Source organism: Prionailurus viverrinus, chromosome E3, assembly GCF_022837055.1.
Source record: "Prionailurus viverrinus isolate Anna chromosome E3, UM_Priviv_1.0, whole genome shotgun sequence".
Lineage (NCBI taxonomy): Eukaryota > Metazoa > Chordata > Mammalia > Carnivora > Felidae > Prionailurus > Prionailurus viverrinus.
The window spans coordinates 41,495,221-41,517,560 of record NC_062576.1 but is presented as its reverse complement, the minus strand read 5'-3'; the positions used below and the strand labels follow the sequence as shown (position 1 = coordinate 41,517,560).

The window sequence follows — 22,340 nt, the reverse complement described above, 5'->3', positions numbered from 1 at the left end:
CGCTCCCCAGGGCCCTGTAGCCTCCGGTGCCCCCAGCCTGCCTGCCTTTCACCACAGTTACTCCGTAGGATGTCCCTCTGTGCGGCTCATCTGATGATTCTGACCAGAAGATTCAGCCCCTGTGCTCTTGGCAGGAAGACCCTGGACATGCGACTGTGTCCTTCCCAGGGTGTCACCTTGGGAGGCACATGGTGTCCGTCCATCCTGGTGACGTCTACTTGATCTCCAGGGGTTCTCCTCCGCAAAGCCACTTACTCTTTAATAAGTAATTTGTGCCGAGATGTTTGCGACCACGTGCGTGTCCACCCTCCTCACCCTCCGGCTCGCCGGCTGCGCCATTGGTTGTTGCTGGACGCACACGGGGACTTTCCGGCTTCCTCCTGCTGTGGGGTTTCATGGGGCCTCTCCTTGGCTCCAGCCTTGGGCTGGGGGGAGTTCCAGAGTAATTGAACTTTTGTGGGTGCCCCCAGAGAGCCTGGGCACAGGACTTTGGAGCCAAGATCTGTTTGCGCGAGGGGGAAACCCCAGACCCTTCTTGGAGAGCAGAGCTTGGGGTTCAGCATAGAGAGCAGTGGGAATCCTGGAGGGGAAGGCAAAGACATCCCAGACCACTCCCCGCCTGGACAGGAGCCGTGTGTGGAGGCCTGCGGGGGGCCTGGGGAGTTTCTTCACTAGATACTTCCTGAGTCTCCCGAGAGAGGGGGGTGCCGGGACTCACCCTTAACCACCTAACGCGTGGTACCTCAGCAAGGCTGAGCCAGGACTTGGAAGCAGAGGACTGCTCTGGACTGCTTCGTTGGCCTGAGGCCCTTCTCGGCAGCAGGGATGCCTTCCTGTCCCCTCCTCAGTCCGGAGAGCTGGCACTTAGCCCCAGGACGTCTTTGCAGAAGGGCACACATCTGCGTGGGAGGCAGCGCCTCTGTCCACAAGGCCTCCCGGACACCAGGGAGTTCGCCCGCCACCCCATCCCCCCATCCCGCCCTTGTCTGGGCCCTACTGCCCCAGACCCTGTGGGTTCCTATGGTGCCTTTTTGGTCTGAGGCAGGGAGGTAAGAGTTCAGAGGGGCTGGGAGCAGTGCAGGAACCCAGTGGAGGGCCCGAAGCCCCTGAGGAGAGTTCGCCCACGCCTGCCCCCAAGGATCACACCCCCGGACGGGCCTCCAACCTACAAAGCAGGGACGGTTGCACCTGCTCCACAGGCTGTGCTGGGAGAGGCCCGGTTGAAAAGCCTGCATAGGGAGCCCGATTCCTCGGTTTGTCCTGGGTGATGCGGAGCAGGCGGTGGAGCTAAAGCCACCGGAGCCTCTTCGGGGGAAGTCCTAGAGGGATGAAGGATGCTTCTGATTTAAAACCTCTGAGGGGTGCCTGGGTGGCGCAGTCGGTTAAGCGTCCGACTTCAGCCAGGTCACGATCTCGCGGTCCGTGAGTTCGAGCCCCGCGTCGGGCTCTGGGCTGATGGCTCGGAACCTGGAGCCTGTTTCCGATTCTGTGTCTCCCCCTCTCTCTGACCCTCCGCCGTTCATGCTCTGTCTCTCTCTGTCCCCAAAATAAATAAACGTTGAAAAAAAATTTTTTTTTAAATAAAAAAAAAATAAATAAAATCTCTGAAAAAAAATTAAAAATAGATAGAATCTCTGGGGAGGGGATGATAGTGGGTGGTCACCCACTGCCCCTTTCAGGCAGCCTCAGAAACCAAGAAGGAAAGTGGCAACCCCACAGTGCTTCCAGTCCCGGAACGAGGGTCTTGGTACTTCCGAGCAGGGAGCGGGTGGCGCCAGGGCAGAGCCGCCACTGACCGCTGCGGGAGAGGCCGGTCCCGTCACCCCCAAGCACCCTCCCTGCCCTGCCAGCTCGAGGTTCAGGGGGTGGGCAGACACCTGCCAGCTCCCTTGTGCTGCGCCAGCCAACACTCAGTCCCTGGCCCCTCTGGGGACTCGGTCCCCTACCTCCCAACAAGACCCTGCCCCTGGCTGTTTCTGTAGCATTGTGTGAGGCGGGTGGCTGTGCCCTTCCTGTAAATGTGGAGGCTGAATCTGCTGCCACCCAGCATCCAGGGAAGGGCCATTCTGCAGGAGGAGGGCGTGGCCTGAGCAAGTGCACGAGCAGGATCGTCAGGGCTCCTTTGCAGGTTACAAACGAGCCAGGTGGCCCTGCCCATGCCTAGTCAGTCTCTGCCCTCAAGTGTCCCGGCTCTGTGCGTCCCCAGAGGACCAGGAGCACCGGAGGAGAGTCTCTGAAGGCAGGTGAGGAAGGCCCAGGTGCTACTCACCCAGCAGAGGAACCAGCTCCTCAGGAAGCCCCCCAGGCACCACACCAAAATGCTCAGAGGCCTGCCTGTGGCACACTTCCCGGGAAAGGCTGCTGCAGCTTGGGGACGGGGTCACTGGTGTGGTGCCATTCACGCTGGGGTCGGCTCCCTGAAAACCACCTGCTACTGGAGGGATGGCCTAGGTTCGGTGACCTCATGGGAAGAAAGTTCTTGCAACCAGCTCCTTACTTCCTGGGTGGACATGCCAGCTGGGCTGTCCTCAGCGCAGCACACCGGGGGATGGCCCTTGTGGGCACATGCCTGTTCCCTCTGCACAGATGTGCTTTCCAGGGAGCCCTACCTCCCTGTGGCCTCTCCGCTGCACATAGCACTCAGTGCCTGCTCTGGTAAGGGCTGTGCTTGGCTCAGCTTTGGCAACTAATTCTTTTATTAACAGTTTTACTGAGGCATATTTTACATATTATACAATTCACCCATTCTGTGAGCACAATTCAATGATTTTTATTCAAGGTGAAAAAAGTGCTTTTATCATTAAATTTTAAAATGCTTATTTATTTTTGAGAGAAACAGAATGAGCGGGGGAGGGGCAGAGAGAGAGAGAGGGAGGCACAGCATCCGAAGCAGGCTCCAGGCTTTGAGCTGTCAGCTCGTACTCACCAACTGTGAGATCATGACCTGAGCCAAAGTGGGAGGCTTAACAGACTGAGCCACCCAGGTGCCCCAGGGCTACTCATTATTAAGCATCATGTGTAAATAATGTTCTCATAAAAATGTTATCAATGAAGAGAAAGCCACTTTTTTTAAAGTTTATTTATTTTCAGAGAGAGAGAGAGAGAGAGAGTGCGAGTGAGCATGTGCAGGGCAGAAAGGGAGATGGGAGTCCCCAGCAGGCTCCGCACCATCAGGACAGAGCCCATCGCGGGACCGAAATCACAAACCTTGAGATCATGACCTGAGCGGAAACCAAGAGTTGGAGCTACCCAAGTGCCCAGAGAAAGTCACTCTTGATCCGCAATCCCAGAGGAAAGGATCCTGTCATACTTCCCAGACCACTTCCTATGGACGTATTCTGCTTTCATAGACCTAAACCTGGAATCAAATGTGTTGTTAGCTTTTTAAGAGCATAAATTGAAATTACACTGGATAGATCATGCTGTCATTTGCGTTCTTCTCATCTCGTCTCACGACAGTGTTGTTTGCACCTCATCTCGTTCACTGTAGAACTGCATGAACGGGGTTGATTCAACAGCTCCCAAACAGCGGTCCTAGATGTTTCTGGACCTTCAACATGACTACAACGTTGCAGTGAAGTTCGTTGACCTCGTTTCTGAGGACTTCGCCAAGCTAAATTACGAGCCTGTCCGACCCCCTCAAGAGAGCTGTTTCCCACGTCCTGGCCCACAAGCGCTGCTGCCAATCTGATGGCTGGAAGGGGAATTATTTTGCTTTAATTTCCATTTTGCAGAGTGAAAATGCGTCTTCACACGTGTTCACAGGTTCTGCATACTTCTTTGCCCATTAAGAAAAACAACCCTTTCTTCTTGTAAACAACCGCGGGCTGACTTCCTCCTGGAGGCCCCCCAGTCCTGCCCCGGACCGCCACGCCCCTCTCCTCCTGGGACCCCCACCCTGCCTGACTCGCTACGACCTGGTGGGCGGCGCGGCTCCTGCCTCGAGACCCTGGGGGCAGGGCCCGTGCTGCCGTCCTCCCAGGCGCCGAGGTTCGAGAACGTTGGGCATTCGCAGTCGTGTACCGCGACCTAAGGACCACCGGCCCAGGCCGCGGTGCCCCTTACCCTCGCCAGTTCGCCGGAGGGCTCTGAGCGCCTCCGGCGACCCCACCCCCACCGGAGAGGAAGTCCCGCCTCCCAGGCCTCCCCTGAGCGCCGATTGGCCGGACTCGTCCCGCCACGCCCGGGCCCCGCCCCAACGCGGGGAGGGCGGCTCCCGAGAGCACAGTTCCAGGGGGGCTCTCTGCCCTCGCTGAGGTCTCTGCGGGAGTAGCGACCGCAACTTGTTAGAGGCTTAAGTCCTCCGGGACCCAGCCGCGTCACCTGACCCCCGGGGACGGCCACCATCCTGCTCCCGCTTGTGGGAAGGGGGCGTATGCAAACAATCTGGAGTCCCAAGCTCCTGATTGGTGAGCATGTAGGGAAGGGAGGAAAGCACGGGGTGAGCGGGGCGGGCTTAGAGGGGCCGTGATCGACGTGTGGGCGGACCAGTGGCTCTGGGAGGATAGGCAGCGGTGGCCAATGGCAACGGGGAGGGGGCGGGCGAGGGCCGAGGTGTTGCGAGGGCAGAGAACGGGATTGCTGTTGACTCGGAGGTGCTCTGCGGGAAGCGGCCGGGGCGGTAGAGGTGCTGACGGACGTGCCGGCAAACCAGAGGTTCCGGGAAATACGGAGGTGAGTAGCCAACGGCGACGGCGACCAGGCAAGACGGTCAGCATCTTCGCAACGCTGCGTGGGGAACGGTGGGGGCGGACAGTCGTGACGGACGTGCGTATGGGCCAATGGCGATGAGAAAATGCCGGCGGGCGACCAATGAGGATGGCGTGGAGGTGGGGCGACAGGAGGCTTCTTGGTGCTATGTGGGAAACGGTGGAGGGGGGGCCGCGACCGTGACGGACTTGCGCAGGGGCCAATGGGCCTGGGCGGGCGGGCGGGGCGACAGCCAATGGCGGCGCTCGGTCCGGGGGCGGGGCGGCGAGGCAGCTAGTCTCCGTGCGGGAAGCGGCGGGGCGGCGGCAGCGTTGAGGTGAGGCGGGCGGGTGGTGGTGGCAGCGGCGGCGGTGGTGGTGCTGCAGGTGCAGGCGGCGGGGGCGGAGGAGCGGGCGCGGCCCGGGCCTCGCCGGCCGGCCCCACTCACCCGCGCTCCGGCCCGCAGGTCGTTCCGAGGCCTCCTCCCCGCCGTGCTCCCGCGGCCGGCGCCGTGGGCATGCGGGCGCGGCCCGCGCGCGCGTGAGAGGATGGGGACGCAGGGCAGCCCGGTCAAGAGCTACGACTACCTGCTCAAGTTCCTGCTGGTGGGCGACAGCGACGTGGGCAAGGGCGAGATCCTGGAGAGCCTGCAGGACGGCGCGGCCGAGTCTCCGTACGCCTATAGCAACGGTAAGGCCGCGCTCCGGGCCCGCCCGGCCAGCCCAGCCGGCAGTCGCGGGGGCCTGCCTTCTCGCGTCCACGGCGCCCGGACCGACCCCGCGCCGGCGGGGAGCGGGCCTGCGTCCCCGTCTCCTCTTTCTTCCCCGGAGGAGGCCCCCGGCGGCGCCGCGGCAGCCGGAGCCGGAGCTCTCGGCGGCTTGGCACTTTGCTCATCGGCCTGAGGCCTTCGTGGGGGCTGCGCGCTAGACGGGCGGCCGCGACTTGGCGGCGAGCGGCCTGGTGGCTGCGGGCCCCCGCGGGGCCGGCAGTGCCCTGAAAGGGGCTGTGAAAGTGGGGGCCAGGATGTAGGTGCGGGGGCTTCTGTGCGGCGCACAGCCCGTGAGCAGGTGTGCCAGGGGTGGCCGGGCCGCTCCCGTGACCCCGCGGCTGCGCCCGGGGAACCGGCGCCGGTGCTGGAAGGACATGCCCCGCTCTCAACGCTGGTGGCTGCGCGGCTCAAATACGCAGCACATACGCGTCCCCTGCGAAGGCAGTTAACACGGCCAAGTGCAGCGGTGGGGCCGGTGCCCCCTCTGTGCTGGGGCCCGTCCCAAGCCACGTGGACTTGGGGTCCCTTTAGAGGAACCAGGAGAGCCGCTTGGGAACGTCAGCACCCAGGTTTTGCAAGGACCTCTGTGCTCCCGCAAGTAGTTTTATCTAATTTTACCTCTTCAGGTCTTTGTTCTCCACGCCCTTTGTTGCTTTGTTTCTTGGACTCTGGTCGGTCCTGTCAGACTGCTCTGAGCGTTTGCTGTTTGCTAAATTGCTCGCCTACAGGCGGCTGGCGGCTGGCGGCGTGGACGCTGTTTTTCCCAACCTTTCGTTTTAGGACTTGTCAAGGTTGTTGGATCACCTGGACCGGCTGCACGCCCTTCCTGCTGGGACGGCCTCGGTGGTAGGCAGCCGCCGCCTCGCCTCCCGGAGCATGTGTTCTCAGCACCTGTCAGAGGAGGTCCCTCGAAGGGCAGGAAGGGAGCAGCCCTGGGTGTGTTGTGGGTGAGGGAGGGGCCCCACTGGGGCCTTAGCGTGCCCCGTCATGGGCTCCTGCCACCTCGACGGTCGCTTCGCGGTGCCGGTCAGAGGTGTCCTTCCTGACAGTGAGCGGTTGGCTGCCTTTCCAGGGGGAGCCGCGCTCCCCGGAGGCCGGTGGTACGCGTTTACAAGAGCGCGAGGGGCCCTGGCTTCATCAGGGGCAGCAGTGTTTTCCTGGAACCTGGGTCTGTGCCTTTGAGGCCTAGCTCACCCTGCCGGCAGCTACTCCAGTCAGGTGCAGTGAGCACTCAGGGCACACAGAGCCACTAGTCGGAGAGAGGGGTCCCACCTCCTGTCCCCTCTGTCGGGTGGCGGCGGTGGCTGCCCTAGTTCCTGTGGCACGTTGACTGAAGTAGGGCCAGTATTGAGTAGAGCGTGGCGACCTGCCTGAGGCCAGGGAGCTGGGCCAGGGGGAGGGCCGTCTTCCAGAAGTGGTGAGGAAAGCCCACCCTTGGAAAGGCCGCATGTGCAGTTAGGGCCAGGGCACACTCACAATTCCCATCGAGTAGAAAATAGGAAGTGCCAGCCTCTGCGTAGCATCCTCGGGGTTAAGACGTGTGCAACAGGGGAGCGGGTGTTTGTGGTCAGGGCACCAGCTCACGGACCCCGGGGGCCAGTGCTCTTTCGCAGAGTGAAGTTGGTGGTTCCGAAAGCGCCTCTTTCTTCTCTGAAGGCTTCTTAAGGGAGACTCTTGAGGGTTTGGGGAGCTCTGGAGCAGCTGGTTCTCGGGTTTCCGTGAGAACGTAAATTCTCTTTTTGGAAGAGTTAATAACGTTCAGGAATTTTTTTTTTTAGTGTTTATTTTTGAGGGAGAGAATGAGCGGGGTGGAGGGGCGGAACGGACAGGATCCGAAGCGGGCTCGGTGCTGACAACAGAGAGCCTGATGTGGGGCTTGAATTCACAAACTTTGAGATCCTGACCTGAGCCGAAGCTGGACGAAGCTTAACCAACTGAGCCACCCAGGCTCCCCGGGAATTGTTGCATTTTTGATTCTCTTGCAAGGGATATACGTGCATTTCTTTTTCCCATTCACCGTTGAAAGCCTTCAGCGTCTCTCCCGGTTTCTTTGTGTTCTGCCTGAGCGTGCATGGTTCCTGTGACCAGGAGCGGATACCCCATGGCAGGGAAATCCCCACTTCGTGGAGGACGGGTGATCAAAGTCCCTTCCTTGGGCCGACCTGATTCCTCACCTGTATCGAAGTCTCGCCTAGCCTGTTCTTGAGGCAGGTATGTGAGTGCGCGTCGTTCTCCTCGGCCTTGCGGACACGGGAGTCATCCAGGTGGCCTTCCTCGTGCTGGCACCCAGAGCGGGGACAGCCGTGTGCGACACTGTGCCTGTGCCCCAGGGAGCCCGCAGCAGCCTCTTGCTCTCTGGCCGGGCCGGTGTGCTCTGTGTGTGCGGGTCTCCGTGGTCTGGAACCGTTCCCTGCAGGAGGTCTCTGTCTCCCCTAAATACGCAGCAGTGGTTGTAGAGGAGGCAGGCGCCGTCTTTGGGGGAGAGGCGTGCTCTGCACAGAGGTCCAGCCGGGCTACCTGCTGGGACGTTACGCTCCGGTACCAATGTGTCAGCGGGTCTTGGTTGTGAGAGCTGGCTGGAAGGAGGTGCGGGTGTTTCATGAGCAACTTCTACTCCCGAGTGCACCCCGGCTCTGAGTCTGCCCTGGGGGTGTGTGCTGGCCGCCCCCGGAGCCCAGGGACGCCCTTGCTGTGGGTGCACGGGCCCGCTGCCACCTTTCTGAGGGCGGCGAACGTCTTGGCGCCCACAGGTCTTCACGGTGAGGCTCGAGGGCCGACGAGCAAGTGCACTGTGGTCGATAGGCCCACGTTCTGAGAGACTCACTAGCGGACACGAATCCATCCCGGCCTGTCTGCTTCTCCCGCGGTCAGTGTCGCTGGGAGCTGCTGAGTGTACTTTGAGCCTCGGGCGTGGCTGGCGGGTTAGTAGGAGGAGCGAGGCGTTTGTGACGGGTGTGGACAAAGCCAGGCAAGCGTGATGTCTGCGTGAGCTTCTGGGGCCTGCTGGTTGTTGATGTCCGTGGGAGCGAACAGTGCGTGCCCTGTCCGTGGGGGGAGCGGTCCAGAGCGTCGGCCACAGCCCCTGTCAGCCACCCGCTGGCTAGGCTGGAGCTCACCGCTCCCCCAGCTCCATGGTGCTTCCTTGGACGGTTCTGAACATCTCTTCCCGCCTGGCTGGAAGTTGGTGTGTGTCCTCAGCGCCAACCCAGGGGAAAGGCTGTGCTGTTTTCCTGAGTCAGGACGGGTCCCGGACGGTATGCCTGTGGTGCGTCATCCGCTGCTTTGTCCCCAGTGTTGGTGTGAGATGTGTACCCAGGAGGCATCAACTGCTGCATGTCCTGAATGAACAAGCGGCCCGTGTGCAGCGTGTCTGTGTTGACAGAAACTTGCTGTTGTCGCTGGGTCACCGCACGACCCCTCGTGGTCTCTTTTCTTTCTCTGTGTGTGGTTGGTGCTTGTGTCTGGGTTCTGTCCGTTTTCTGGGCGATTTACTAGGCTTTACCTTTCTTCTGTCAGATGCCAGGTTCCAAGAGGGGCGTCGGCCCTGAGTGTGAAGTGTGCCCGGCATGGTCGCAGTGCTGGGCTCCCCCTTGGCTGTCTGTCATCTCGTCCCCTCCGCCACCCTGTGACGGAAGCACCACCATCGTCCCGTTTTGCAGATGAGGAGCTAAAACTCAGACGAGCCGAGACTCTGCAGCTGTCACAGGCAGCACGGGGCCTGGCACCCGTTGTCTCCCTAGGCGCTGGCTGCCCGACCCCCTTCTCCTGGGCCCTGAGGAGCTGGTTGCTGAGTTCCTGGGTGACACTTCTCTCCAGGCTTTGTTGGCCGGAGTGTGGCCGCTGGGCACCTGGTGCTGATGGGTGTGGGTGCCCTCTTCTCACCACGTGCCCTCCCTGGTCCTGGAGCTGCCTCCCCCGCTGCTCTGGGACCTGAGCCCAGTCATTGAGGCCTATTTGTCCTGCCTTCACTGCATTGCTCCTGCCCTGCCTGCCTCTCTCCTAGCTGTGACCAGCAGAGCAGAGCCCCAGCAGCTCCCAGGGTCAGTGGCTAACCAGGGCAGCAAACCACCAGTTTCCAGTGTATGCGACTCATCTGTGCGGGGCTGGGTTTCTTACCTGTCCCTTTGCCAGAGGCGCTCACCTACGCTGTGTGTGATGTAGAGATCAGCCTACCCCAGCCGGACAGGGTGGCAGGCTGAGAGGGGCAGCGTTCTGTTTCTGCTTCCGGACAAGCTGACTAGGCTGATTTGTAATTTGAACCGGCGTGGCCTTGCCTAAATTTTCTTAAAGTGGGTAGGTAGAATATTTTACTTTTTTTTTTAATTGTTTATTTTTTGAGAGAGAGAGACAGAGACAGAGAGTGAGCAGGGGAGGGGCAGAGAGAGGGGGAGACACAGAGTCAGAAGCAGGCTCCAGGCTCTGAGCTGTCAGCACAGAGCCTGTTGTGGGGCTTGAACCCACGAACTGTGAGATCATGACCTGAGCCACAGTGGGACACTCAACCGACTGAGCCACCCAGGCACCCCATAGAATATTTTAAATTTTCAGTTTTTTTCCCCCCAACCTGCAGCAGTTTCCATAAGCTCGAGTGGATAATAGAACAGGTGTCTCAGTGACATTGCCCTGTCGTGTTGGGTACACATAATGTCATTGTCCCCGCCAACAAGCGTGTGGCTTGGATGATGAACTAAACCGAAGTGTGTTTCAGGGAGGAGACCGCGACAGGGAGCAAAGGACGCAGGCAGGAAGGGTCTTTCAGCCACATCACTTCCTTTTGTAACTGGTAAGGTGCGCATTTGCTGGTCCCTGAAAAGTTGACCACGTACCTAGTCTGGGGCCCGTGGCCAGTGAGGAGGAGAAGGGAGAGGGTGGAGTTGCAGCCAGGCCCCCGGCAGTGGGCAGCATCTAGTGTGGGTGTTGGTGGGTCCTGGGGCCACATGGGTCAGGGTGTCGCCGTCAGGCATTTGGAGAAAACGGAGTAAGGTCTCAGTGTCCAGCACCCTGGCTTGGAACAAGGTGGCCCATGAGGCTGGGTTTACTGCCCTGGGCATTCAGGGGAAGGAGGCTAGGACTGTGAGTGCAGATGTCAGAGACCCGGAAGGGGGCCGACTGCGCCAAGGCTGGGTGTATTGGGTCGCCCTTAGGGTGGGAAAGTGGGCCCCTTAAGTCTTTTGGGAGTGAGAGTAAATACAAGTGAACAAAATGAACTTGCCCTTTGAGCCAGGGGACACCGAGGCTTGCTTGTTGTGACTGTGCTCACGTGGACCTGGTAGTGAAGGAGAAGTAGTGAAGTGGCCACAGCGTGCAGTTGTCTCCTGCCAAGACTGGAGCCTTGGGTAGCTCGTCGACTGTGGATGTGTGTCCTTCGGAGGGTAGAGGGGAGCCAGGGGAACAGAGGTGACCGGGTAAGCCTGGCACTGACGGATGTGGTGGGGACCCCAGGACACGAGCGGGACGGTGGGGTACCACCAGACAAGCTTTGGCCCTTCATGGTGCTAGCTGTTTATGTCCAGAGGGGTACGGCCCTTTGGCTGGAATGCGTGAGGGGGAGGCGATTTGGGAAGTGATTTGTGCAGGGTGAGCGGCCGGTGCTCAGAAAGACAGGGCTTCGGGATCGCGAGGAGGGAGGGAAGGTCAGGAGTGGTCTAACCAGGAAGGAATGCAGGGGGCCTGGTGTCAGGAGGCCAGCCCCCTGGAAGAGAACGTACCGGCATCTCTCATCAAGAACAGAGAACGGAAGAAGGCCCGAGTGCTGGCAACAGGCAGACACTTTGCGGATCTTGGAAAGTGTCAGAGTACAGACAGTCAGGAGCTGGGTCATTGCCAACCTGGATCTTCCTGGGCAGCAGTGCCCATCACCCAGGCCGAGCTCGGGTGAGCCCCTGGTCATCAGGTCTGTGCAACGCCTCGCTCGGGGGACGGCTGGTGGGTTTGGTGACAGTATCTGGACTTGAAAACACTGCGTACGGCCTTGAGCAACTGAAAGAACAGGGTGGTTTAGTCCTTCCTGGGTCTGATGTCGGCAGTCTTCAGAGTGCCGGAAGATGTCGGGAGCGGAGTCTGATTTCCTTATAGATGCAGTTTGGACAGGGACCAGCTATGTCCCTGAGCACAGATTTCAACCGAGGTATGGCACGTGGCTTCGCATCACCGTGCGGAGGCTGCCGCACTCGTGTCTGACGTGGCTCTCCCACGGGAGCCAGAGGTCCTGGGTGCGCATGCACACTTACAGCTCTCGCGGTCACTGGGGCTGGCAGTGAGCAGGTTCCTGGATAAGTGAGAACAACTTGGTGGTAGTATCATCAGTAGGAGGATCTCCCTCATTGTAAGTCGCTTGGCCAGGGCCACACAGAGTTCTCAGAGGTGGGATTCTAACGAAAAATAATGCGTGGAAAGAAGTTTAACTTTATTTTTTAAAATTTTTTTCTTTATTTTATATTTGAGAGAGAGAGAGAGAGAGAGAGAGAGAGAGAGAGACAGTGAGACAAAGCCCGAGTGGGTTAGGAGCAGAGGGAGAGGGAGACACAGAATCGGAAGCAGGCTCCAGGCTCTGAGCTGTCAGCACAGAGCCCATGGTGGGGCCTGAACTCACGAACTGTGAGATCATGACTTGACCCGAAGTCAGACACTTAACCGACGGAGCCACCCAGGCGCCCTAAGATGTTTAACTTTAAAATTAAGTAAGTAAGTATATTGCAAAGTAATTGTGTAAGTATATTACAGAGAAAATCTGGTGACACTCAACATTAAAAATGTGCCGGGGTGTGTATTTTGTGCTGTAAGGGAGTCAGCAACATGTGTTATCCAGAGCCTTAAAGAGCTTCCCTTTTGACCTAAGTAATTAGGAATCTTTCCTGAGGGATAATAGGGGACACAACTGAAGAAAATCAAGGCTTTTTTTTTTTTTTTTTCTAACGGTCCAGCAGTAGATATATGGTATATTCACAGAGTGAGATATTACATAGCCTTTAAAAACGCTGGTTTGGGGGCACCTGGGTGGCTCACTTGGTTAAGTGTCTGACTTTGGCTCAGGTCATGATTTCATGGTTTGTGAGTTCAAGCCCTGCATCAGGCTTTCTCGTGTCAGCACAGAGCCCACTTTGGATCTTCTCTCTTTCTCTCTTGCTCCCCTCCCCAAATAAATAAACATGGAAAAAAAAATACATATATATACATATTTATTTATTTATTTATTTATTTATTTATTTATTTATTTATTTATTTATTTTTAAAAAAAGAAAGAAAGAGGGGCACCTGGGTGGCTCAGTCGGTTAGGCGGCCAACTTCGGCTCAGATCATGATCTCGCGGTCCGTGAGATCGAGCCCCGCGTTGGGCTCTGTGCTGACAGTTCAGAGCCTGGAGCCTGTTTCAAATTCTGTGTCTCCCTCTCTCTCTGCTCCTCCCCTGTTCATGTTCTGTCTCTCTCTGTCTCAAAAAGAAATAAACGTCAAAAAAAAAAGAAAGAGGGGCGCCTGGGTGGCGCAGTCGGTTAAGTGTCCGACTTCAGCCAGGTCACGATCTCGCGGTCCGTGAGTTCGAGCCCCGCGTCAGGCTCTGGGCTGATGGCTCAGAGCCTGGAGCCTGTTTCCGATTCTGTGTCTCCCTCTCTCTCTGCCCCTCCCCCGTTCATGCTCTGTCTCTCTCTGTCCCAAAAATAAATTAAAAAAAAAAAAAAAAAAAGAAAGAAAGAAAGAAAGAAAGAAAGAAAGAAAGAAAGAAAAATGCTGGTTTGGGGTGCCTGGCTGGCTCAGTCAGTTGAGTGTCTGACTCCTGATTTTGGCTCAGGTCTTGATCCCAGGGTTGTGAGATCCAGCCCCGTGTCGGGCTCTGCACTGAGCATGCAGCCTGTTTGGGATTCTGTGTCTCCCTTTGCCTGCCTCCCTCCTCCCTCCCTCCCTCTCTCTCTGTCTCTCTCTCTCTCTCACATAAACAAAACAAACAATGTTTGTTTGGAGGAATGACAAGTGAATATTCAACGAAATGAGGAAATCTCTGATATCTTGTTAAGTGGGCAAAGTATGTCTAATTACGTAGTGTATAAATGTGTGTCAAATGAAAGAATTGGGCAATGAAATACGAAAAAACATTATGGTGTGTTATCTCTGAATTTTGGGTTTATGAGTAATTTTTGTATTTTTTGTAAGCGTTCTTTATTTTGTCAAGTTTTGTACACAAGGGGTGCTTGCTGTTTATGAAAGCTTTTGCTTTGGTTTGCTCTGCTGTGGGTTTTAAGGCATTAAGGAAAAGCTCTTTCACGGAAACCGGTCCACAAAGTGGCCCAGAGCCCTCCTGAAAGCCAGCATGTAGCCTTGAAAGGCATTTTGAAATTGATTAGGTAACTTCTGCTTCCTTTTCTGTCCTTCCCCAGGCGGCCCCCTGCCTTCTTTCCCCAGCGACAGACTTACTTGCGCCCATAGTGGCAGACCCTGGCCTGTAGAAAGGCAGGCACTAGGAGCTAGTGGACTGTCCCTGTTCCAGAACGTCTGTGCCCTCGGCATCCAGCTCTGGTCAGTGTTCAGACCCATCTCGTAGGGTAGTTCACAGCCCCTGGCGGTCAGAGGGCCTGTTAACCTAAACTCCATACAGGTCCTATCCTGTGGGTTTATCATTTTTTACAATAAAGTTTATTGAGATCTAATGTACGCATGATGAGATGTACCCATTTCAAGTGTATAGTTCAAGGAGTTGACCAGTGCGCATACCTACATAACCACTGCCTTACTTGGGGTAGGGAACGTTTCCACTTTGCCTACACATTCTGCCATGGCCCTTGGAAGTCCAGCCTCCAGCCCCCGGCCCCCGAGCGTCTGCTTCCGGTCACTATAAGGTTACTTTTGCCTCTCCAGAACTTCCCGTAAATTGAGTCACTCAAGATGGTCCTTCGCGTTGTTGGTTTTTTCACCTGGCAGGATGTACGTGAGACCGGCTGGGGCGCACACCATAACCGTCTCTCCTGCTCCCGAGCCCCGTTCCTTTGCGCACATAGACCCCAATTCGTTTATCCTTTTACCTGTCAATACACTTCAGAGTATCTCCTGGTTTGGGCTGTTGTGTATAATGCCAGTATGAGCGAACGTTCTTGAACAATTCCTTAAAGTTTTTTTAAACATTTGTTTTTGTGGTACATATGCATATTATGTTGGCCGTTTGTACGTGTGTGATTTAGTGGCTTGAAACATTCCCAGCTCACACGTCCTTGCGTGAATGTGCCTCTGCGAGTGGGGTTGCTGGGTCACATGTGCGCGTGTCTGCCCAATTCATAAGAAATTGCCACACTGTGTCCAAAGCCCTCTGTCATTCTGAATTCCCACCACCAATACTGCTTTACATCTTGGCAAATGCTTGCTGTTGTCAGCATTTTTTTTTCTTGTTAATCAAACTACGAGGTATAACCTGTGTACCAAAAGCCTGGATCCATTTAAAATTTGCAGTTCAGGGAGCGTTGACAGGTGTGCACACCTGAGAAACCACCGGACACCGTGGCCTCTGCATCGGCCTGTCTGCTGCCAGATCTGGCAAACTCTGGTTTTCATGTTACAGACTCATTTGTATTTCTGAGGTTTTTCTAGAAGTGGAATCACACAGCACTCTTGTGTGTCTGGATTCTCTTTCTCCGTCTTCGTTTCTTTAAAAAAAAATTTTTTTTTAATGTTAATTATTAATTTTTGAGAGAGGCAGACACAGCATGATCAGGGGAGGGGCAGAGAGCAAGGGAGACACAGAATCTGAAGCAGCTCCAGGCTCTGAGCTGTCAGCACAGAGCCCGACGCGGGGCTCGAACTTACGAATTGTGAGATCATGACCTGAGCCGAAGCTCAACTGACTGAGCCCCCCCACCGCCCCGCGCCCTTCTCTTTCTCCATTTTCTTTGAGATGTAGACGCACATCTCACACCTTTGTGTTGTGTAGCATTCCACTTGTGAGGACTGCAGTGCGTTTATCTCTTCTTCTGCAGTGGACTTTTGAATGGCTTCCGTGTTTGGGTTTTTCTGAATGGTGTTCCTAGGAACATTCTCATACCTGTTTCTGGTGACTGTATGTATACGTTTCTATCGGGGATACACTGGTGAGTGGGTTTACTCCAGCCTTAAAAGACACCAAACTGTTTTCCATGCGGTCCCGTGGTGGTGGGGTGACAGTTCATCTGCCTTCCTTTTATCCTGTTTCTTTGTGACAGCCTTGCAGCACTGGGTCCTAAGGATCACCTTCTGTTACTTCACCACCCCCCAGTGGATAGGCTTTAGTTTGTTAATAATGCAGTAATTAACCTTTAGTTACTTTTACACGAGGCACTCGAGCCCTGTTAGTGCTGTAACACATTATCTTACAGTTAGTTATGTGGTCACAAGTCAACAGGCAGGACGCTGGGGGTTGGGCTCTCCTTTCTGTGGGCTTTAGGGGAGGTCTGTTTCCTTGCTCATGGGCCTGTCCTGCCCCTGTCTTTGCTGGCCGTGAACCAGTAGCTGCCCCAGCTTCTAGAGACCATCCACATGCCTCGCCCACCTTCCTTTTTCTCCGCCTTCAAAGCGGGGTCAAGTCCCTTTCAGACTTGGAGTCTCTCCTCCTTCAGTTTCATCTCTGACTCCGCCAGGAAAGAGTCCACATCTTTTAGGGCTCCTGACACATCAGACCTCAGGCCTACCCGGATGACCCAGGGCGCTCTCCCTCTCAAAGCCCACAACTACCCAGGTGCACCTGCAGGGTCCCCTCGCCTTGTGGGATGCATGTTCACAGGCTCCAGGGATTAGGAGGAGGGCATCCCCAGGGACAGGGCAAGGGCATTATTCTGCCCACCACACCGTCATGAAAAGTTCTCTGTATCTTGTTGGTTTGGTTAGATTTTTATAGGCTGGTGAGAGGGATGCAGGTCTGCATTTCTGGTAGGTACTGATGGTCTTAGTTATCGCTGTGGACTGATGTTTGTGTCTCCTGACCCCCCAGGGAATGGTTAGGGGCGGTGCCTTTGGGAAGTGACTCAGTCATGGGGGTGGAGCCTCAGGAGTGGGATCAGTGCCCTTGTAGAAGAGACACCCCCCCCCCCCGCCAGGGCTGCCTGGCCCCTCCCGCTGTCCATGAACCAGGAAGCTGGCCCTCACCAGATACAGGCTCTGCTGGGGCCTTGTCTCCAACTTCCAGCCTCCAGAGCCGCGAGAAGTAAACCTCTGTTGTTTATAAACCACCCAGTTTCTGTATTTTGTCACAGTAGCCCGAGCCGACTAAGAAATTACTACAAACATCACCCACTTTATCAGCAAATAGTTTCTGTGAGTCAGAAATCTGGTCACAGTGTAGCTGGATGCTCACTGGGTCTCGGGGTCTTTCTCGGGCTGCATTCAGCTGTGGGCCGGGACAGGAAGAATCCTTTTCAAGTTCGTGTTGGCATGAGGCTCGGGTCGGCAGTGCTCACCATCTCGCTTCCCAGCTGCGTGGGGCTGCGTGTGGGCAGCCTGCCCCATCGAGCCAGCAAGGTGGTCCCATGCAACATGATCGTGGAGGGACGTCCATCACCTTGGCCCCCCTCCACAGGTCAGTAGCAAGTCTTAGTTCCCACCACCCTCGAGGCGAGGGGCGGGACCCCGGGCCCATGTGAGAGTGCCTGCCACGCTGCCCACCATTGTTTCCTTTCCACTGGGGACGTGTGCAGTTCCCTTGTGGGTCCCTAAGCGTGCCCTGTGCTGCGAGGCACATTTCCTCAGCACAGGCATGTGCCGTGGCCTTCCCCCGGGGGGGGGGTGGCGTGAAGGCTGCACACGTACATGCCAAGGGCCGCCTGGGCCTGAGGCCGGAGTGTGGGTCCCAGGGCGTTCTGTGTGTCCGTCCACCTGCGCTACGGGAAGCTTTTTCCGGTTCTTGGAAGACCAGCATTCCTCTTCTGCTTCCCGGCTATCTTTGGGGACTTGAGGACAGCTCGCCTGCCTTCCCTGGGGAGTAACATTTAGGAAACAAGAGCTGCCTGTGCTGGGTTTAGACGCCCGGTCCTCTTGGAAACACACGCTGGGAGGCGCGGTCCGGGAGCTCCGTGGATGGTGTCGCTGTGGGAGCGTGCTCGCCCCGAGCGCCGGGGACCCACTGCCGTCAGTGGGCCGCTGCGGTGGGGACAGCCTGCTGGGTTGGCCTCCTCTCCCTCCGGACACCGCTGGCACGTGAGTTTCAAAGGAAGACATCAATTAGCATTTTGTTTCGTTCTGTTTCGTTCCTTTTTAAATTCCTTTTTATAAATTTCCTCTCACTGTGAGGCATTTAAAAAAATTTTGTTGTATTTATTATTATTATTTTTTTAAGTTTCTTTATTTATTTTGAGGAGGTGGGGACGGGAGAGGCAGAGAGAAGGAGACAGAGAATCCCAAGCAGGCTCTGTGCTGTCAGCACAAGAGTCGAACGTGGGGCTTGAACCCATGAACCATGAGATCATGACCCGAGGTAAAGTCAGACATTTAACCAACTGAGCCACCCAGATGCCCCTATTTATTTTTGAGAGAGAGAGAGAGAGAGAGAGAGACAGTGTGAGTGGGGGGGCAGGGCACAGAGAGAGAGAGAGAGAGATCGAGAATCCAAAGCAGGTTCCAGGCTCTGAGCTGTCAGCACAGAGCTTGACGCGGGGCTCGAACTCACAGATCACAAGATCATGACCTGAGCCAAAGTCGGACGCTTAACCAACAGAGCCAGCCAGGCCCCCCTTACTGTGAGGAATTTTTACAAAGTCCTCCTGTGGGGTGCCTGGCTGGCTCAGTTGGTAGAGCATGTGACTGTTGATCTCAGGGTTGTGAGGTCAAGTGCCACATTGAGCTCATTGACTTAAAAAAAAAAAAAAAAAGTCCTCCTGTGGATTTTAATCATGTTGTACAGTAGCTGGATAATTATCCATTTAGTGTTGCCTTTTTTCCATAAAGACTGGACCCTCAGAGGGGCGCCCGGGTGGCTCAGTCGGTTGAGCGTCCGACTTCGGCTCAGGTCATGGTCTCGGGCTCTGTGCTGACAGCTCGGAGCCTGGAGCCTGCTTCAGGTTCTGTGTCTCCCTCTCTCTCTCTGCACCACTCCTGCTCCTGCTCCTGCTCCTGCTCCTGCTCTGTCTCTCTCTCTCTCAAGATAAATAAACATTAAAGAAAAAAGTCTGGAAGCTCAGAGAGGTGGTGCGACCCACGTGCTGTCTGGGCAAGTGACGAGACACCCTTCCTTGCCCGCTCCCGTCAGACGGGTCCGGCAGGCGTGTGGGAAAGGGCCACGCCCGGAGGTCAGCCAGGCTGTGTGCAGGGTCTCCATTCTGAACAGCCCCTGGTCCCTCTCCACAGTGGAAAACTGAGCCGACAATCTCAGTTTCCGCACAAAGTCAAGCTGACCGGGCGGGCAGCCGAAGTCACTTGGTTCTTTTTGGTGTGTTCCTCTCACCATGAGTCCCATGTAATTCCTGATGACAGGGGTCTTCTTGGGGGGGGTCTGTGGTCCTGAGTCGGTGCTGACAGGCGCGTGGGCATTGGTGAAGGTCTGAAGGAGGGAGCCGAGGCGGAGAGTGTGTGACCTGCGGCCTGTTCTGTCGGGTGACTCCTGTTGGGACATCACGCCTCCACTCGGGCCAGTGGCGTGGCTCTTGTGCCACCTTGTCTTGACAGGCTGGCCACGTGACCACCGACACCCCACCTGGTGGCAGGCGTCCCACCCCCAAGCGTGAGAGGCCAGGGGCGACAGAGGGTCATGTCCTGCTGGTCGGTGCCGCCCGTGGCCAGCCTTCATCCTGCGCACGCCCGCAGCTCTGGTCACAGCACCTGGTGAGGTGGTCTCGGCGGGAGGGGGCGTACCTTGGTAAGTCCCCCAAACCACCCGGGAGGGGGACACTGTCAAAACCTGGCGTTCCTGGGGTGCCTGGGTGGCTCAGTCGGTTAAGCAGCGGACTTCGGCTCAGGTCATGATCTCACGGTCTGTGAATTCGAGCCCTGCGTTGGGCTCTGTGCTGACAGCTCAGAGCCTGGAGCCTGTTTCACATTCTGTGTCTCCCTCTCTCTGACCCTCCCCTGTTCATGCTCTGTCTCTCCCTGTCTCAAAAAAAAAAAAAAATAAAACATTAAAAAAAACCCAAAAACCTGGCATTCCCAAAAGTTGAAACCTCATGACCTTTTCTGCACCATTGCTTCCTCCTTCCACCTCCCCTCTCCGACCCGTCTCTTCGAAGAACGCCGCAGTCCTCAGCCTGCGATTACGGTGTTCCTCCCCCTCCAGCCTTTGTTGGTGTTTTCCTGGGGCCGGGAGCTGCTCACCTCGCACTGTCCGGGCTGTTGTCAAGGGCAGGGACTCGAGGCCAGTGATGCAGGGACATGGTGTCGGGGGCGGTGGCCGGCACCATCCTCGGCCCTGGCAGGCCTCGCTGGACCAGGGCTTTGCACACGCCCCCACCGCCCCGAAACGGAGCGGAGTGAGGCTGGTTCCGGGTCACGCGCTCTGCCTGCACGCAGAGCCAGATCCCGCACGCGCAGGCGCGCTGCAAGGTAAAGTGGAGAAGTGCTCGCCCCCTACACCATCTGTGCTCGTGCGCCGTCGTACTAGATACCGAGGCGGGGGCGGTGAAAACGTACCTGGTGCACGTAACACCCGTGTTACGACGGGTGATGTGATTTTTTCCCCCAAAATGGTAAAGAACTTTCGGTAAAATTCCGCACAAATGAAACACACGTGGTTCACAAGGTGGTGGCGTCCCTGCCAAGTGTGGTGTGCACGTGGGACACACACGCTGCGCAGGACAGGTCAGGATCTCCGCTCAGAGTGAGGGCCACGGGAACTTCACCTGTGCAAACACCTGGCCAGGTGTTGGAGCTGTTTTCAGGACGCAGGATGATTCCCTGTGCTGCACACTGATCATGTGCATGGCAGTTCAGCCGGAGTCCCTAGCCTCTGCCTCCTGAGCTTGTGACAGCAAGACATGTCCCCACGGTCTCTGAACGTCTCCCTGGAGGGACCCTCGGTCGCTCTTGCTCCCGGTGCAGCTGTGGTACATCTGGCAGCGATGTGAGCCCCTTTACTTCCTGGAACGATGTCTGGTGTAGAGTAGGGAATGTAAACGGTAATTTGTGTCAGGTGAATTGCCACTCCGCTCAGAGACCCCAGTAAAACAATAGAAAAGACAGTCTTAAAAACCTGTGACTCCGTCAGGTGAGAGAGGCTGACAGGTTGGGAAGCAGGTACCACTGCCAGGATGAAGTGCAGAAGCCCGAAAGAGGCTGCGAGGCGCTGGCAGGGCCCCCGGGCCCCTCTGAGCTCAGCGCCGGAAGGCAGGGCTAAAAATCGGGGGCGGCTGGGCAGGGGCACCGCAGGTCTGCTCCCAGCGAGGCTCAGGCATGGTGGAGGGCCGGCCAGCCCTGCCTCTGGTGCTCAGGTGGTGTTTCCGTGCTGCCCCGAGGCGGCAGCCAGTTCTCTGCTGGGACAGTCCCAAGTCCAGGAGGAAGGACCTGCACGCCCCCCGAGGCTCCAGGCAGCTCTGCCGGGAGCCCCGCTTTAGTAGAGTCGCCGAGCATCCTGCTGCTTCTCAGGGTCTCTTGGGTGGACATCCAGGCGCTGCCCCACTGTGAGGAAAGACAACAATCTACTAAGTAGTAGTGTTACCTGAGGTACAGAGATACTGGCTCCAAGAACTAGGAACACGCTTGTTATTCGAAAGGAGCGTTCAGAGGGCCAGAAAGAGCATTTAGAAGTTAAACTAGAGAGAGCAGCAGATGGAAAAGCAAACGGGCGCAGCCACTCTGGAAAACAGTGTGGAGGTTCCTCAAAAAATTAAAAACAGAACTGCCGTACGACCCAGCAATTGCACTACTAGGTGTTTATCCAAGGGGTAAATGAGTCATGATCTCGCTCTTGATGAGTTTGAACCCTGCATGGGGCTCTGTGCTGACACTGCGGAGCCTGCTTGGGATTCATTCTCTCTCTCTCTCTCTGTCTCTGTCCCTTCCCCACTTGCTTTGTCTGTGTCTCTCTCAAAATAAATAAACTAAATAAATAAGAAGGATCGTGAATCAGAACAGCACCTGTCTCCCCTGGGTGCCTCTGGCCACCTGCCCCTGGCCCCTCCTGGCCTCCCAGTGCCCTGTTGTCCATCCAGAGAGTGTTCATAAGTCCTTGGGCCTGAGACCTGCCCAGGATGACTCCTCCTTGTGTTTGAGCTTCGTGCGTTGAGCGCATGCACTGGGGTGGCTGGGACCCAGCCTGTGAGAGGCCCCGTCGCCCCCGGTGCCCTCGGGCAGCTGTTCCTGCCCCCGCTAGCTGATTCTGTTCTCAGTGGTTGTGCCTGTGCCGTACAAGCCACTCAGCATTTTGAATGAAGCCTCTGGTTATCATGTTTTCCAAGAGACGCTCGGTATTTATGGACTGAGGGGCTGAAGTAGGGGGAGGAGGATTGAAATTCTCCAGCAACAGATCTGGAGACCTGAGACATGTCCGAGCCAACTCAGCACTGAAGTCTGGTTGGTTCCGGCACAGGTTTACGGCAGGGAGATACTGCCTTTCTCTTTGTACTCTCGTCTGTGTTTTCTAAGACTCTAAAAAGTACACTGTAAGTTTCTGTCCGGATTTGGGAGGTGGGGATGTGGGGCAGGGCAGTCACGAAGCTGTCTGCTTTCCGCAGGCCCCTCGCACGGGCTGCCCGGTCTTCCTCGGGGATGGGAGGGCATGGCTCCGAGCCGTCCCCGGGCTCTCCTGTGTGGCCTTCCCCGAGAACCCTGTGCTCTGGGAGCCCTCTGACCTAAGCTGGGTGGGCTGTGCAGCAGGAGGGGCCGGGAGCAGAGCGGACCCTCCCTCGGTCTGGCTCCCAGCTCCGAGTGCCCATCTGCGCGGGTCCCGCTGTGCACACGACCGGGCCTTCAGTGGAGCTGCCGGTGAGCAGAGACTGGAGACCGCCGTGGA

General features: G+C 56.7%; 1 protein-coding gene across 3 annotated transcripts in view; it reads left to right on the top strand.

Moving 5' to 3' along the window:
- The first annotated feature begins 4,531 nt into the window (after positions 1-4,531).
- RAB40C (RAB40C, member RAS oncogene family) overlaps positions 4,532-22,340 on the top strand; it is a 29,379-nt gene continuing 11,570 nt past the window's right edge. The window contains exons 1-2 of one of the 3 annotated variants that reach the window (XM_047838476.1): positions 4,532-4,674; positions 5,156-5,379. In XM_047838476.1, the coding sequence (XP_047694432.1) occupies positions 5,238-5,379 (142 nt within the window). In that variant the 5' untranslated portion in view covers positions 4,532-4,674; positions 5,156-5,237. The other 2 variants (XM_047838477.1, XM_047838478.1) reach the window with 2 other exon arrangements.